The following is a 15,119-nucleotide window of genomic DNA, read 5'->3' on the forward strand; positions in this document are numbered from 1 at the left end:
GAAAGCAGATATCAGCTGTGCCAAGCTGTATTTTACTAGAAGGCAGGTCTGTGCAAGTGTGCGGTGTTTGAAACTCGGAGACTACCTGATGTTATCTACATCAAGATGAACTCAAAGCAGGCATAAACTCCTGATCATGCACGTGAAAGCATGGCAGGAAAAAAAAGGGATTTGCAGGTGGAATAAAGCCCACACTGAGGAATTACAGTTGCCGAGACCTCCAGATACTGCAGCCGAAGCTACTGCGAACATACAAACGCAGGACATGAATCCCTGACTCCTGTTAAAACCGCTCTGGAATGTCATGCTTCCTGTTTATCTACCTACATACCACCCAGACTCCTGTTTTGAGCAATTCTGTGTTTTGCCATAGTCAAGCAAACAAGTGTTGTGTGGTGCTGTTGTGCTGACAGATGCACTCATAACCCCTCACTTTTTTTTTTCTGCATCCCTCTGAACCCTATAAACGCGAGCGCCGAATCGTGATCGTTTTTTGCCTCGACACAAAGGAGGCATGTGATGCGTACAGCGAGCTTTCCCACGCTGTCCTTCATCACCATCCATTGTAGCAGTGGGTCAGAGGGATGTCCTGGAGCCATTAAACATCACACATCAAACGTGGCGCTGTGTATCAGGTGCGGCCCTCGCCAGGAGGTATTTGGACAACATTTGCGACCCACAATGAAGCAAAGAGAATTTTTTTTTAATGCTTTGTGTCAAGCTGGCCACAGCGTCCAGGGTAACAGAAGAAAGACAGGGGCCGGCCTGCGTGTGGGCGAGGAAGTGAGAAACATTTGCCTGTGTGTGTGTGCGTTGCAGTGAAAGTGACTTGTCATAACCAACTGTTCATGACTTATTAGCAATATTGCAAAACGAACTGTGTGAGGAAATTGGCCAACAGGCTGGCTTCCTGTCTTGCTGAGTTACAGCCAATGGTACTCGGACGATGGCATGTGCAAATAATCAAGTCCTTACAGGCAGCAGCTCTGGAGACAAGTAGCAACCGGAGATCAATACGAGACCTCCCACTTGACTAGAGGGAGGCCTAAAACCATAAAAGGACAAACTCAGGGGATAAGTCATTAATTAGATGTTATTGATCTGGCAATATCTGAAACGCTGTTTCAGTGGGGTGGGTGTGGGTGTATGGGGGGGGTATGATTAAGTCTGGAGGCTTTCATTCAATAAACGTTTGCTCGCGTGGACACTCGGGTAAGCGTGGGCAGAGTGGTTAATTGAACATGGGGTGGGGGGTCTTGTAGTCCACTGTGAGCCACAGAGGATGGAGTGAATGTAATTTCCCATTTTAATCAAAGGCTGCAGCAGGTGGTTTCACCTATTAGCTCCTACTCTGGTCTTGCACTGACAGGATGCCTTTAGGCAACACTGCTTGAAGCTGTATGGCAAAGCAAGTTTTGGTTTGAAGTCGTGGGCCCAAAGGGCAACACTTGTCCTCTAAATATGTGACACACACACACACACAACCATCTCCAGTGTGACAGGAACTAGCCTGATGTGCATCTTAATGCACAGCATGCCTTCATCCAGCAGCACCGACACACGAGGTGAGATGAGGGGCCCGATTGTTGCCTATTTGGCACACACGGTCAGGAAGTTAACAGAATGTGTCACAATGCAGCGTAACAGTTTATTTCCAGATTACAACTTGATTTTATCGAGTAGTGTTGGCGAGATATTCTTTGGTGATAAGTCGCCACATCTGCGCACAGCTTGGTGGAGCTTTTATTCTCACTTAAATCAACAACAACACAGTATCAGCGTGGCGTTTCTGCACTGCTGGTCGTCTATATGAGACACGCTTTCGGTGTTTTCTGGAGTTGCAACAGTTTGCATCTCCCCCCCTCCTCCTCCAATAAGGAAGATGAGCCGTTTTCTGCTGATGAAACTGGTGGCCTACCTTGATCAGACTGCTGCGTCGAGGGATTGGTTTAGCAGCTGAGTCTGGACCCGTGCTCTCCCACTTCGGAGACTCGCAGCTGGACTCGTTCTGGACCTTCTTGCCGGCGTTTGGCACGCTGCAGCTGCCGTTCGACACAGGGTCTCCTCGGTGCGTCTCCAGGTTCGTTCCGGTTCCCCCTGACGCAGCTTTACAGCCAGCAACCGGTGGACCGACGGCGCTCTTGTTTTCTCCAAATTCTGCCATGGTGTCACTTTCAAGGTTTTTTCCGTTTTCCTAGCGTTCATGAAAGCAGCCGAGCTTCCAACAGCGACAGCGATACACACTGACACAGCCGTGCCATCGTGTTACGTGAACGATCGGCGACCGTGCGCCTAAAGACAGCGGAAACTTCTCTCTCTCTCTCTGTTTCACTCGTGCTCTCTTTCTTTTTCTCACAGCCGCTCGCGCGCTGAGGGGGGAGGCGACAGGAGGGACAGCAGTGACAGACACACCTTCAGACCTTCGCCGACTGCAGCTCTCACATCTCGCCGACAGCTGGACGTGTGCTTGAGTTCAGGAAATTTTAGATACAGCTGGGTCGGCCCGCTCCGCCCCACCTCTCCACCACGCCCACCACCATCTCCTCCCCTTACTCCTCCTCGGAGTGCTAAATCTTAAATGAGAGCACTGTGTCACACAATTGTGCAAACCATTTATGATTTGTTTTTATTTCGTGTCCAGACTTGATCCTTTGAAGCTAGATACGTGCGCGCGCTAATAAAGTCGTCACGTGTCGATAATCTCGGGGGCGGGTTTTTTTTTTTTTGTTTGTTTGTTTTGGGGAGTTTTATGCTTTTTTCGTCCTTCCCAAGAAACGAGGCTCACATAATGCGCTTTGTGTTTCATACTTGTTTTTTGTAAGCCAGGGCAGCTTGAAATAATCAGCTTTATGCGTATTCACAACTTCTGGGTTGTGAGAAACTTACCATTTTGGACAACCTGTCACTGCAGTTACTGAACAGTTGCCACTGTTTTCAGTAGCCTTGTTATGAATTAATGTGCAAGCTCTATGTAACTGTCTGTGTGGCTGATAATGCATTAGCTTGACATATGAAGAATCCATAATAATCTGTTTTAAGCATGCGTGTGCGTGTGTGTGTGTGTGTGTGTGTGGGGGGGGGGGGGGGTGCTGGAAATCAGTGATATTAAAATGCTATGAGGATTGATTTTAATACCTGAATGAAAAATCCTCTGCAGTGAATGACTGCTTGAAGTCTAGAAGCCACAGACATCACCAAATGCTGCATTTGTTCCCTTGAGATGCCAGGCTTTTACTGCAGTCGCCTTCAGCTGCTGCTTGTTTGAGAGTCTTTTCATTCAGTTTTGTATTTAATAGCTAACAAGCTGATCTGCTGGGTAGAGACCAGGTGACTGTCTTTGACGCTGGGCTGTTTTTGCACTATGCTTTGGGTCGTTATCCACTATCACTGTGAAGTACTGTCTGATCAGTTTTGTAGCATTCGGTTGAATCTGAGCAGAGTGTCGCCTTGTATGATTCACAATTCGTCCTGCTGCTTCTATCAGCCGTTACATCATCTATAAACACTAATGGCCCATTCACATGCCATAGCATTGCCTCCACCATGTTGCCTCCAGATGATGATCATCAGCTGTTTCTCTCCTTTTCAATGCTTTTCTTTCCTATCATTCTGGTACAAGTTCGTCTTGGTTTCATCTGTCCAAAGATTTTCTTTTTTCCTTTTGTAGAACTGTACAGGCTTATTTAGGTGTTTTCTATTACACCCTGATCTGAAATTCTTGCACTTGAGTGTAAACACTGGTTTGCACCTGTGTGTCTCTGTTTCCATCCACAAAGGTGTCTCTTAATTGGAGGCTTAACTGAAGTTGAGAGTGATTCAACTGCCAACTTGAGACTTTTCTTTACTTGGTTAGAAGTGTGAGCTGTTTTTCTTATTCGAGGAAATGATTCTGCGATCATGCACTGGCCTCAGTTGCCTTCAGGCCTTTTGGTCTTCAGTCTTTTTAAAAGTGAATCAGAATGCTCTTTGGACCTCATAAAACCGTCCAGTGAAAACTATCAAATGCAAGCTCAACACTTGGATAAAGGACATGCAGTTGATTCCATCTCGAAATAATGAGGGCACATGTCTCAGTTGGCCATGAAAAAGTTTGTCAGTTAGTTGTCCAGTAACTTTTGTGCCTTGAGCTAAAATCCACCGCAATATTGTAAAAAGGCATTTTTTACAAAAAGAAGATGATGATGATTATGTCAATGTCAAAGCAAAAAAAGTGTCATGTCCAAAAATGTATTGTCCTAAAAAACACAGAGGACAAAGTATTGCCCTTTTAAAAGTCATTAGAAAGGTTGTGGATTATGCTGGAGAACACAGGGGCAATTTACTGTGATGCATTACTTACAGGGATAGCTGCCAAGATGATTTCCTGAGTGGAAAAGCCTAATAAAATAGGTCCATTTTTTCTAAGAATAAAAGGACACTCAGAGAAAAGTGTAGCCAGATCATATAATGTCACTCTGTCCTTTGCTGCGCTGTTTATGTGCTTCTGCAGGACAAACTTGGTCTAAAGTACCTTAAAAAAAAAACCCTGGTCCTTTTAATTGTTGACTCACTGCCATTCTTGCACAAAAACAAGCTCAGTGCAACAGCCACCGTTACATTACAAAAATCAAACAGTTGTGTGATTAATGAGACAGCAGTTCCCCATTTTCAGTGTAATAACACCGTAATAAAACACAGTATAATTTATATAACAGTATAACAGTACAACAGTATAATATTAATATATATATATATATATATATATATATATATATATATATATACAGTTAATCATTAAACAGTAGCTTATCTGAAGAAGCAGGAGAGGCTTGCATTTTATCAGCTTTGCATTAACATAATATAATAACTGTGGACTCCAGGGTGCCGTTGCTCATAAACCTGAAGCACAATTTCTGTAGTCCTATTCTGACTGAACGAAGGTGTCACTCTTCTATCAAGCGTAGGAAGAGATGCCTGTGCTTTGACGGTTCACTTTGGTCATTTTATTAAAGGGATGCGATCATATTATTCTCCTGGGGGTTCTTTCTGGTAGACATTTACACATTAGCTTAAGGAGGCCTGTGGTGAGGAGATAACGGCTTTTACAAAGCTGGAATCCTTAATGTTTTGCCTCACTGCAAGAGTTCCCCAAAACACTGCGATTCTTCTGTATTTTTGAGAATATACACACTGCAGACCACAGCTGCTGGACATGCGTCATCACTTAAGTTTGGAGCATTTGACACATCCACCTCCATCAGCTCCATTTGTATTACACATATATTTAAGGTTGCAATATTTTATGACCTAGGCAACGTGGTGGGTAATGGTGCAGCAACTGGATTCAGATGTCAGATTATTTATGTTTAAACTCACAAGTGCTGACCACAGGGAACATAAAGCAATGCTGACATAAATACAGCCAGCGAGCACCACTCAGCAGCCACCTGATCTAAAGTTATTGTGTTGGAGTTTGTGAAACTACACTCTGGGGTTTCAAATGCTAAAACAAATCCCTTTGCAAAGGTTTAGATGAGCCGGGTCTTTCATGAAAACATTCAATGGTGATTTGTGGCATCCCGTATGCAGAGAATATGAATCCAATATTGAATTTCAGCATTTCGTAATTAGACCATACATCTGCTGTCATGGGGGAAAATTATTGTCACTTCAGCCAGTTTTCAATCATGGTTGGTGAAGCAGATATTTGGCGTCATATTGGGCCTGAGCGGAGATAGATGGCCTGCTGTCATGCTTGCACAAACTTGAATCTGCTTGCTAGAAATATATCAACACTAGTGTTTCCTTTCAAAGTTATCTGATGAATGGACACATGAATGTTTGTTATTTGCAGAAAATGTATCTGACTCAAGATGCATTGTGCAAAGGCATTCAGTATTGTGAGTCCCCGTTGCACTTTGTTAAAAATGATACAAACAGTGCTTTTCCTTTGCTGCCATCTAGTGTTTGATTTCAATAAATCCTGCCACTCATTCAGCCTGATAAGGTGCACTCTTATATTTTGATATTTATGACTGAATTTTTCCTACGCAGATTGTGTGGTGCAGTGGGTTAACAGGTGAAAAGAAAGATGACTCCATTCACTTGTGACAGTTTGATGGTTTTACTAGAAAGAAGTTCATGGTCGGAACAAATTTAAACACAGTACTTTCACCGCAGGCATTCTTGGTTCCTGAGAATAGTGCCTATCGTATATTTTCATTTTATATTACTTGTCCAGTTCTGCAGGACTCACCCAGCACTTAGAGGTGTTTTTGTATTTTCCTATTGCACCATTTAGCTGTTAGCACAAGTTTGTCAATGACTCCCATAGGAGTTTGCACCGTTCCTTTGCTTGAGGAAGGACAGAGTGCAAGCAAGGGGAGGGAGGGATGGGTGGTCTTTGTTTTTGTTGAATTTTTGTTTGGTTGTTTGTTTGTTTGTTTGTTTTTTTTGGGGGGGGGGGGGGGGGGGGAGGTCTAGTCACTTCTACCATTAACAACTGATTACATGTCCCATGTTATCCAAGCTTCATCAAGGTCTTTCTCAGTCAGATTTTTAACTTGGAACGTCAAAGGCCTTAACAACCTGGTGAAGCGCTCTAAAATATTTTCAGATCTAAACCCAGATATAGTATTTTTTTACAAGAAACACTCCTGCAGGATACACATCATTTCAAGCTCAAGTATTCATCAGTTGGGGAGACCTTTCGTTCAGCTTTTAACTCTAAAACCAGAAGAGCAGCTATTTTAATTAGTAAGAAGGTTCATTTTACAGTTTTTAAAACAATAAAGTATAAAAAATGGTAGATTTCCTATATTTGCTGGTAGTGTATTTCATACTCCCATTTTATTAGTAAACATTTATGCTCCAAATTTTAATAACCCAGATTTTACAAATAACCTATTTAGCACTCTTCCTTTTATTGATACCCATTGTTTAATTCTCGCCGGGGACCTAAATTGTGTAATGAACCCTACATCAGACCGCTCCTCACCTCGTATCTTTACTCAGTCGTCTATGTCAAAATCAATCTCGGACTCCATGTCTCAAAATGGGTTTGTAGATCCTTGGAGAATGCATAATTCACAAACAAAAAATTTCCTATTCCCAAATAGAGTTTTTTTGCAGATGGTTCTCTAATGCATAAAGTCATGTCTTCTGAATACTACCCAATCGTTACATCAGACCATGCTCCGCTAAACCTTGATATAAACTTCATTGGTAGACTTCGTTTAATACTCTCGTACTATCTGATAATTCATTCAACCATTTCATTTCATTCATTCATTTCAACCATTCTATAAGCAGCTGATGACTTTCTTACTTTTAATAAAAGCGATTCAGTCTCCTTCTCACTATTATGGGAAACACTGAAAGCATATCTGCATGTCCAGATTATCTCTTATTCAGCTAATCTTAACAACAATTACAGGGCCAAGGTAGCAGAAATTTCAGCAAAAATTCAGGATATTGACAAACAAAATGCCATCAATCCATCACAGACCTTCTTGAAGCAATGACAGGATTTACAGACTGAACTTTTCCCATGTTGCCTATTACAAGCATGGTGACAAGCCAAGTAGATTTTACTGCAATCTCTACAGCTCTGAATCACAGTCAGTTTCAGATGAGATGCTTGCCTTCCTCCAGAATTCATCAATAAGCTTGATGCTGACTCTTCTAAATGTGGATTTTAAGATTTTGGTGAAAGTACTTGCAGCTCGGTTCAAGACCGTTATTCCACAGATTATTTCACAGGAACCGAATGAATTCATCAAAGGCTGTCAGTTGCTCTTTAACAATCGTACACTGCTAAACACAATTTTTTCTGCTCACTGTCCCACATCTCCTGAGGTGATTATTTCTCTTGATGCAGAGAAGGCCTTTGATTCGGTCGAATGGGATTACCTCTTTACTGTTCTGAATAGGTTTGGGTTTGGAGAAAGGTTTTTGTCTTGGATCTTTATACATCTTTATATATCCCCCTCAGGCTTGTGCCATCACCAACTCTGTTTAATCTGACTATTTCCCACTATGCCTTTGCCCTAGACAGGGATGTCCTCTTTCCCCCCTCCTGTTTGCTTTAGCCATAGATCCTCTTTTTGTTGCACTGAGATCCCTGCCTTCTTTTCATGGAATTATCCATGAACGTGCTGAACTTAAGGTATCCTTGTACGCAGATGACCTTCTTTTGTATGTTGCTGACCCCTCCAATTTTATCTGTCCTGGAAAAATTTAGCTCTTTCTCTGGCTATAAAATTAATTTACTCAAAAGTGAATGTTACCCTGTAAACTCTTTAGCATGAGCACTTAAGCAATCTGGCATTCCTTTTAAACTCAGCCCCTCAGGGTTTAGGTACTTGGGAATTAATATTCCACAAACTTTCAGATGTTTTTTTCTTTTTTGTGGAGTGGAAGGGCCCCTAGACTTAGTCTCTCTCTAATGCAACAGTTCACCTCGAATGGGGGTCTTTCCCTACCCAATTTTTTAAGTATTACTGGTCTTCACATATTCATAGCGTGATCTACTGGCTAAATTTAACTAACTTGATTTGGTGTAAGCTTCAATTCAACCAATTTCTCCACATTTTCTTTACCTGCCTCTCTTAGCTATTCATCACTGCCTATTAAAACATCTTCTGTTACTTCAAATCCCATCATGCTCTCTACACTTAAGATATGGTTTCAGTTCAGATACCATTTTAAATTCATATCCCTCTCTCCCATTCATTGCACAGAGAAATGCCTTTTTCTATTGTGACACATGACAATAAACACTTTGAATCTCGAATCTACCATATTACTGTTGTTAAGTAATCATCTATTTCCACCTGCCACTACCAACGCCGGATATTTGATTTGGCACGAAAGTAAGTAAGTAAGTAAGTAAAATTTATTTATATAGCGCTTTTCACAGATAAAAATCACAAAGTGCTTTAAAATACAGGAAATGGGAATATAAAAACAATATAACAGTAAATAAAACAATGTAAAACAATAAAACTATAAAAACAGCATAAGAAGAAATTAATCAAATGCTTTTCTAAATAAAAATGTCTTCAGCTGTTTCTTAAAAGAATCAATGGAGTCCGTGCAGCGAAGAGACAGTGGAAGAGAATTCCACAACCGCGGTGCCACCGTCTGAAAGGCCCGATCACCACGAGTTTTAAAACGAGTGCGCAGTACCACCAGCAGTCTCTGATCTAATGACCTTAAAGCCCGAGAAGATGTATGTGGTTTCAGCAGGTTAGATAAATATTGAGGAGCCTGACCATGTAGGGCCCTAGGTTAGAACTACAATTTTAAAATGAAACCTAAAATTTACAGGCAACCAGTGAAGGGAAAGAGCCATAAAAACCACGAGAGCCCTTCGCAAAGATGATGTCCTCCTTAGCTTCTCAGAGCTGCCCTCAAAATTTAATCTACCTCCTTCTCACTTGTTTCTCTACTTTCAAATTAGACACCGTGTCTAATCACTGTTTCCAAATTTCCCAATTTTCCCTGCTGACCCACCATGGGTTGGCTTTCTGGTTCTTAGGCCTAACAAAAAGTCATACTATCATACACTTATGGCGATCGAATCTGACTCATCAAGTAAAATCAGAACTTTTTGAATCATGGTGGAAAAAGGTGAATCTCCCAATACGTTCAAGTATACTATGTGTTAGGCTACAGCTTGTACAGTTGAAAGTAATAAACAGAGTCCATTTTTCAAAGTCTTGTTTATCTAAAATCTTTCCTTCAATTCTAGACCAATGTGACAGATGCCAAACCTCCCCTTGCCATTTAAGCCACATGTTTTTCTTCTGTCCAAGTTTGCACAAATTAGCCCCTCTAATTGCCATATTTGGAATTCCAATGACCCCTCTTAATATATCTCCCCAGGAAACAGATGTTGGCTTTCTGTTCCCTTTGAGCTAAGCACAGTATTCCACTTCTTTGGAAATCTCCCACGTCTCCATCTGCATCTCTATGGGTTAATACTGTAATAATTTTATTTAATACTGTAATGCTTTTATTTAATGTAGACATAGGATTTAAGTCACCCCCCCCCCCCCCCCCCCCCCCCCATAAATGAAAGAAAAATATTTTTGTTTTGTTTTTTCTAATTTATTTAATTTTTCTTTAACTTTCTGTTCTTGTGTTGGTATGATGTTTTGCATATTTCAATTTGTAAAAGTTAAAATGGTTGGAGAAATCTAAAGTCATCTAAGATGCATAAAATGTGTATAAGTCCCCCGGCGGGCACTGGTTTTGTAAAGAGGACATACATACATATGTTTTCATGTCAAAACTTGTCCATTTCTCCTGGTTTACGCTTGATGATGGGCAAAGAGTCAACCAGAATCTTGGGGAGAGACTCTCCGATGTTCTGCCTGTCCCAGCGTGCCCCCTCCGTGATCAGACCTTTGATATAACCTCCGTCCTCTGGCTTTTCATCCATTTGCGACTCTTCCGTAGTTACCTGGAATACAGCTCAAAGGTGTAAGTATAAAATATCTTTAGATCAATCGGAGTGAATATGACCAAAAACACAGAGGGAAGTTAGAAATAGAAATACATGTCTCAAATTCAAAACTGGTGTAGTCAATGGGGATGTTGTACTTCCTGGCAAAATTCTGAGATACTCCGGTAAGAAATGACTAGGTGAAATAAAGCAGGAGAGCCACAAGACGTGTAGGTTGGCCATTATCTATCTAATTCTGTTATGACAAACAATAAAAAAATAGTCACAGCTAAAATGCAGGATAATAAATCGTTAGTAATAATACATATTCTCAGTGCTTTTGCTTGTACTTTTTCTGCATGCATTTTTTCTGAATATCTGAACAATAACTGAAGTCCTAGCAAGCTGCACATAGTATGCTGCTGACCTTCAACTCTTTAGTATGTGCAACCCTTATTTTGGCAGTCATATTCCAAAGATGGTCATGGTCTAGGTGGCTCACAACAATCATAAATCTTACTTGTAGAAACTGTAGCCTGGCTAACAGATCAGTCACGTAACTCCCCATATGATTGAAAGAAGTGTACGACTTGGCCACCCACATAGCGGGCACCTTGCCCACCAGCATGCTGTTAAAGATGCTCTTGAGTTCAGAAGACATAGCAATTTGGCCCTTCATAGCTTTTCTGATTTTTACCAGCCTGACACATACCACATCTGTAAGTCTGACAGGAGGGGAGAGCGATTCAGGGTGAATTGTAAAGAATTTCAACAGATCAGTGAACACAACACATTTGTTTCCCAACTTCAGCTGCATGGCATCACAAGTTAATGCTACCTGTTAAATCGGATGACTTACTGCCTCAAAACAGTGTTCATAATTCTGGGCTGTGGAGAGAATTTAAATGGAAGGCGGTCATGAGATATTTTAGAACCCCAGAGATAATTGCCAAAATGAAGCCTACAAATCCTGACACCTGCTGGCGAAATTGTGGTACTTATTTAGGAACCCACTCCTATATTCTGGTCATGCCCAAAAATCTGCTCATTTTGGAATGACATATTTAAAGTTCTCAATACAGTTTTCCAACAACCATTAACAAAAGACCAACAGCTAGCCATTTCAGGAGTATTACCAAATGGTTTTGCGGGAAACAATAAAAAGTATCTCTTAAGAATCTTGCTTACAGCACCACTAAAGTGTATTACTATTAAATGGCTGAATCTTGACCCACCTTCATATAATATGTGGATTGATAAAGTAAGAGAAATTTACCAAATGGAGGAAATAACACATGCTCTGCGGATTCAGAAAGAATTGTTTACTGAGCGTTGGCGACCCATACATGCTTTACTGTTTCAATAATTTAGCATAGGTCTGTTTCGTTTTGTTCATTTATGGCTAAGATTGTCACATGTTATGTAATATTACATAAAGTTTTTGTTTTTGTTTTTTTGGGGGTTTTTTTTGTTGTTGTTTGTTTGCTTGTTTGCTTGCTTGCTTGGGTTTTGTTTTGCTTCCCAGTTTTGTTTTGTGCTTCCTAATTGCAGTTCTTATTTTAATCTGTATTTCTGCATTGCGGTTCCTGTAACTGTCCTACTTGTGAACATTGACAAGTTGCAATGTTGTAAATTATAATAAAAATTGAGTTAAAAAAAAAACTGTGTTCATGGACTCTTCATACTTGACTGGGTATTTATCCATCACCATTTGCATGCCAAAGTCTGTGGGCAGCTTAGACAAGATGTCCTCTGCAAGCTCATCTACTAATTCCTACAACACAAACAGACAAGAGCTTGAAGCCTCATGATACCACCCAGGCAGTTGGGTGGTAACCCCCACCCAACTGCCTGCAAAGTGTCAGGAGCACTCCTTCTAAGAGCTGATTGGTCTCTTGATTGTCCTTGGTGATTTCCGCGTTACTGTGAAGTCTGAACACACAGGGATCGGCATAAATTGGCAGGCTTCAAATGTAGTCTACATAAGTCTGCAATACATAAATATATTGTTTTTGTATTCAACTCTTTATCAGATCGGACTATCGTGGACAGATTGGTTCTCCAAGGCTCAAGATAATCTAGATTTAATTACAGACAAATATTACATTTGCTAATTAAAAACAAATTAATTCTTCTGTCATGATGTTTTGTTAAGAGTTTGAGTTTTGGCTCCTCTTTTATTTAATTGTTATCCTTCTCATATTTGACATTTTCCCAATGTCAGCTGTGGTTGTTTGTCTCCCCTTGTTGTTTCTGTGTGCATCTCAGTGACATTTACTTTCGTGCTTTTAAACTTTCTTTCTTTGCGTCTAATTGCTGTACTTTGTTTCCCACCTTTTTATTTTCCACCATAGTTGCTTCAACCTGTCTTGTTTTCTGTCACCCCTCATGGTATATCTACTCCTGTCTCACCACTATAATTTTGTCTGATGAAATACTTCTATGGCTGTATCATTTGTTGTGAAGTTAATTAAATAAATGTTAAGTTAAGTGTTAAGTGTCTTGCACTTGGGTCCTCCCTTAAAACTGCTGGTGAAACATAACACCTCTGGGTTAACAATAAAATCTGTGGCTATTGTGTTCTTTTATTAAATGCAACTGTATGTACTTTGGGAATGATGGCCTGATAATATCAATGCTCCATCTAATATCACTGAAAATTATGGATATCTTACAGTGTAGAGTTAACAGATGACAAGGTCACAAAAAAGGTCATATAAAAAAAAAAAAATCACATTTCCTCATTTGCTGCTGCTCATTTCATTGGTGTTAGCTGATAACCTGCTCAGTAAACTGCTATGTTGACTCTCACCTGTAAGGTATGTAAGGGCCTCCAGTGGAACCTCTTCATATTCATTAAGGAACATCTGGAGCATGGAAGAAGGTTAGGCCGAACAGGAGCTTCTGCCAAAGGACCTGTTTCTTGGAACCACCAAAAATGTCCGGGTCAGAGATGGGGATGACTCTGGTATGAGTGCAACAGGTTGGCTTTAATCCCTTTAGGAGGCTTGTTTGTCATTTTCAGCCCATTCTGCAGGATATTGACTGGGAACTTATCAGATGGGTAACTGGTTAACGATAACCTGAGTGAAAAAGCATGAATGTATAATTTTGTTATTATGTTATTGATGCAATAAATTAATTTAAAAAATGACTGTGTAGAATCTGCTACCTAAAGCTTGGGTGTGTCTTCTCTGGAGTAAAGGTTTCCTCACAGAGCCGCTCCAAAGTGGGCATCCAGCTGGTGGCTCGATGACAGTTCTGCAGTACCACCCAGGTGCCCACCTTGATGGCGTTGTCAATCATTCGAGCTGCTATGGGTCCCTGCCCTTGAACAAGGGAGATGGTTTGGGTCTTACTGCCCTCCATATCTAGGTCAAATTTCAGCAGACCTAATGACACAAAGCCAGACTTTATTAAAGCCTTTTATAATTCAGATTTATAATAAAAGAGTCTTTGTAGCTCCCTTCCAGGCCAAAAGCAGGGGGTTAATACCGACGGGAGTTAAACACAACAATGCCATTGTCTGTGGAGAACGAGTCCACTGGAAATCTTGCAATTTGCCATGCCCTGAGGCCACCTGGCTACTCCGGGTGTTAGTGAGGGTAAAGTCCTCAGATTAGGGGATTTTCTTCTCTTTACATACAATATGCCACTGTGCCTGGCATTCTACACGATAATCTACAGTAAAAGCCCCAAGGTAAGACAGACAAATATGATACAAACCCGATTAATGCTAAAACTCAGGCACACATGACCATACATCTGAACTAACAGTAAAAATGAGCACATCATATACGTATTTTCACATACCTAATACATTTTCATTACCTCTCTTAGGAAAGATATTATCCTTTTTGAGTTTGATGGTTTTGGGCCGAGGGTGCTCATCATACATGTCCATGATCAGTTTGCGGTAGAAGACATCAAACTTCTTACGACTATTTCCAGTTATGGTAACACCAAGAGACCATACCACAGTGAATAGGAAACCACATGGCTATCTGCTGGCTGACAATATTCTGTGTGTTTCTGGTGCACAAATTTCATCTGGTGTTGACAGAAATGTTAAAACAAACACATAGTGAGAAATATGAATACATTCTGACCAACCAATTATCAATTAGAAGTCATTCTTACTAACCCATCATGCCGGAATACAGTTTTTGTAGGCTTTGTGCCAAGTGGATAGGATCTTTGGGACAAAAGGTCAAACCATCAAAGATGATCCACTGTCAATCTTCTGAGGTGGAGATAGGTGGAGATGATCCCTGAAGGAGGTGGCCAGGTTACCATCAGACCATTCATGGCTGGCTGGATCAAAGCAACCATACAATTGATTCATGGCCTAGGGGTTGATGATGCAAAAATTCACTGCAAATTCATCCATGAACTTGGCTAAATGGAGATAATTTGCATAACAATTTAAACAGAGAAACAAAAACATAACATAAAATAAATACATTTAATTAATCAATAGCTTGCAATGGGCCAGTCTGAAGCAAAAATGTGGCAGTCAAAGAAACTTGCTGGCAATCACAGTATAAACTGTGTATACTATAAACTGTGAATATTTGCCATTGTAAAGATCTCCAAGTGCAGGAGTAAGAACTTTATAGGCAGAAGTCTTTCCTCCTAAAGGATCCCCTACTATCATGAAGCCATGACACACCAACATCATCTCATACAC

At 40.8% G+C, this 15,119-nt stretch overlaps 1 protein-coding gene and 1 pseudogene across 1 annotated transcript in view; both read right to left on the bottom strand.

Moving 5' to 3' along the window:
- Window positions 1–2,501, bottom strand: part of LOC102790743 (inactive phospholipase C-like protein 2) — a 29,922-nt gene extending 27,421 nt beyond the window's left edge. The window contains exon 1 of the mRNA XM_087835102.1: window positions 1,919–2,501. Within this exon, the coding sequence (XP_087691228.1) occupies window positions 1,919–2,164 (246 nt within the window). The 5' untranslated portion in view covers window positions 2,165–2,501. The remainder of the gene's footprint in view (window positions 1–1,918) is intronic.
- A 7,686-nt stretch (window positions 2,502–10,187) lies between these two features.
- The window catches only part of LOC102790453 (dynein axonemal heavy chain 3-like), a 34,084-nt pseudogene continuing 29,152 nt past the window's right edge, over window positions 10,188–15,119 (bottom strand).

This window comes from Neolamprologus brichardi, chromosome 22 (assembly GCF_056152115.1).
Source record: "Neolamprologus brichardi isolate AB-2024 chromosome 22, ASM5615211v1, whole genome shotgun sequence".
NCBI classification, from domain to species: Eukaryota; Metazoa; Chordata; class Actinopteri; order Cichliformes; family Cichlidae; genus Neolamprologus; species Neolamprologus brichardi.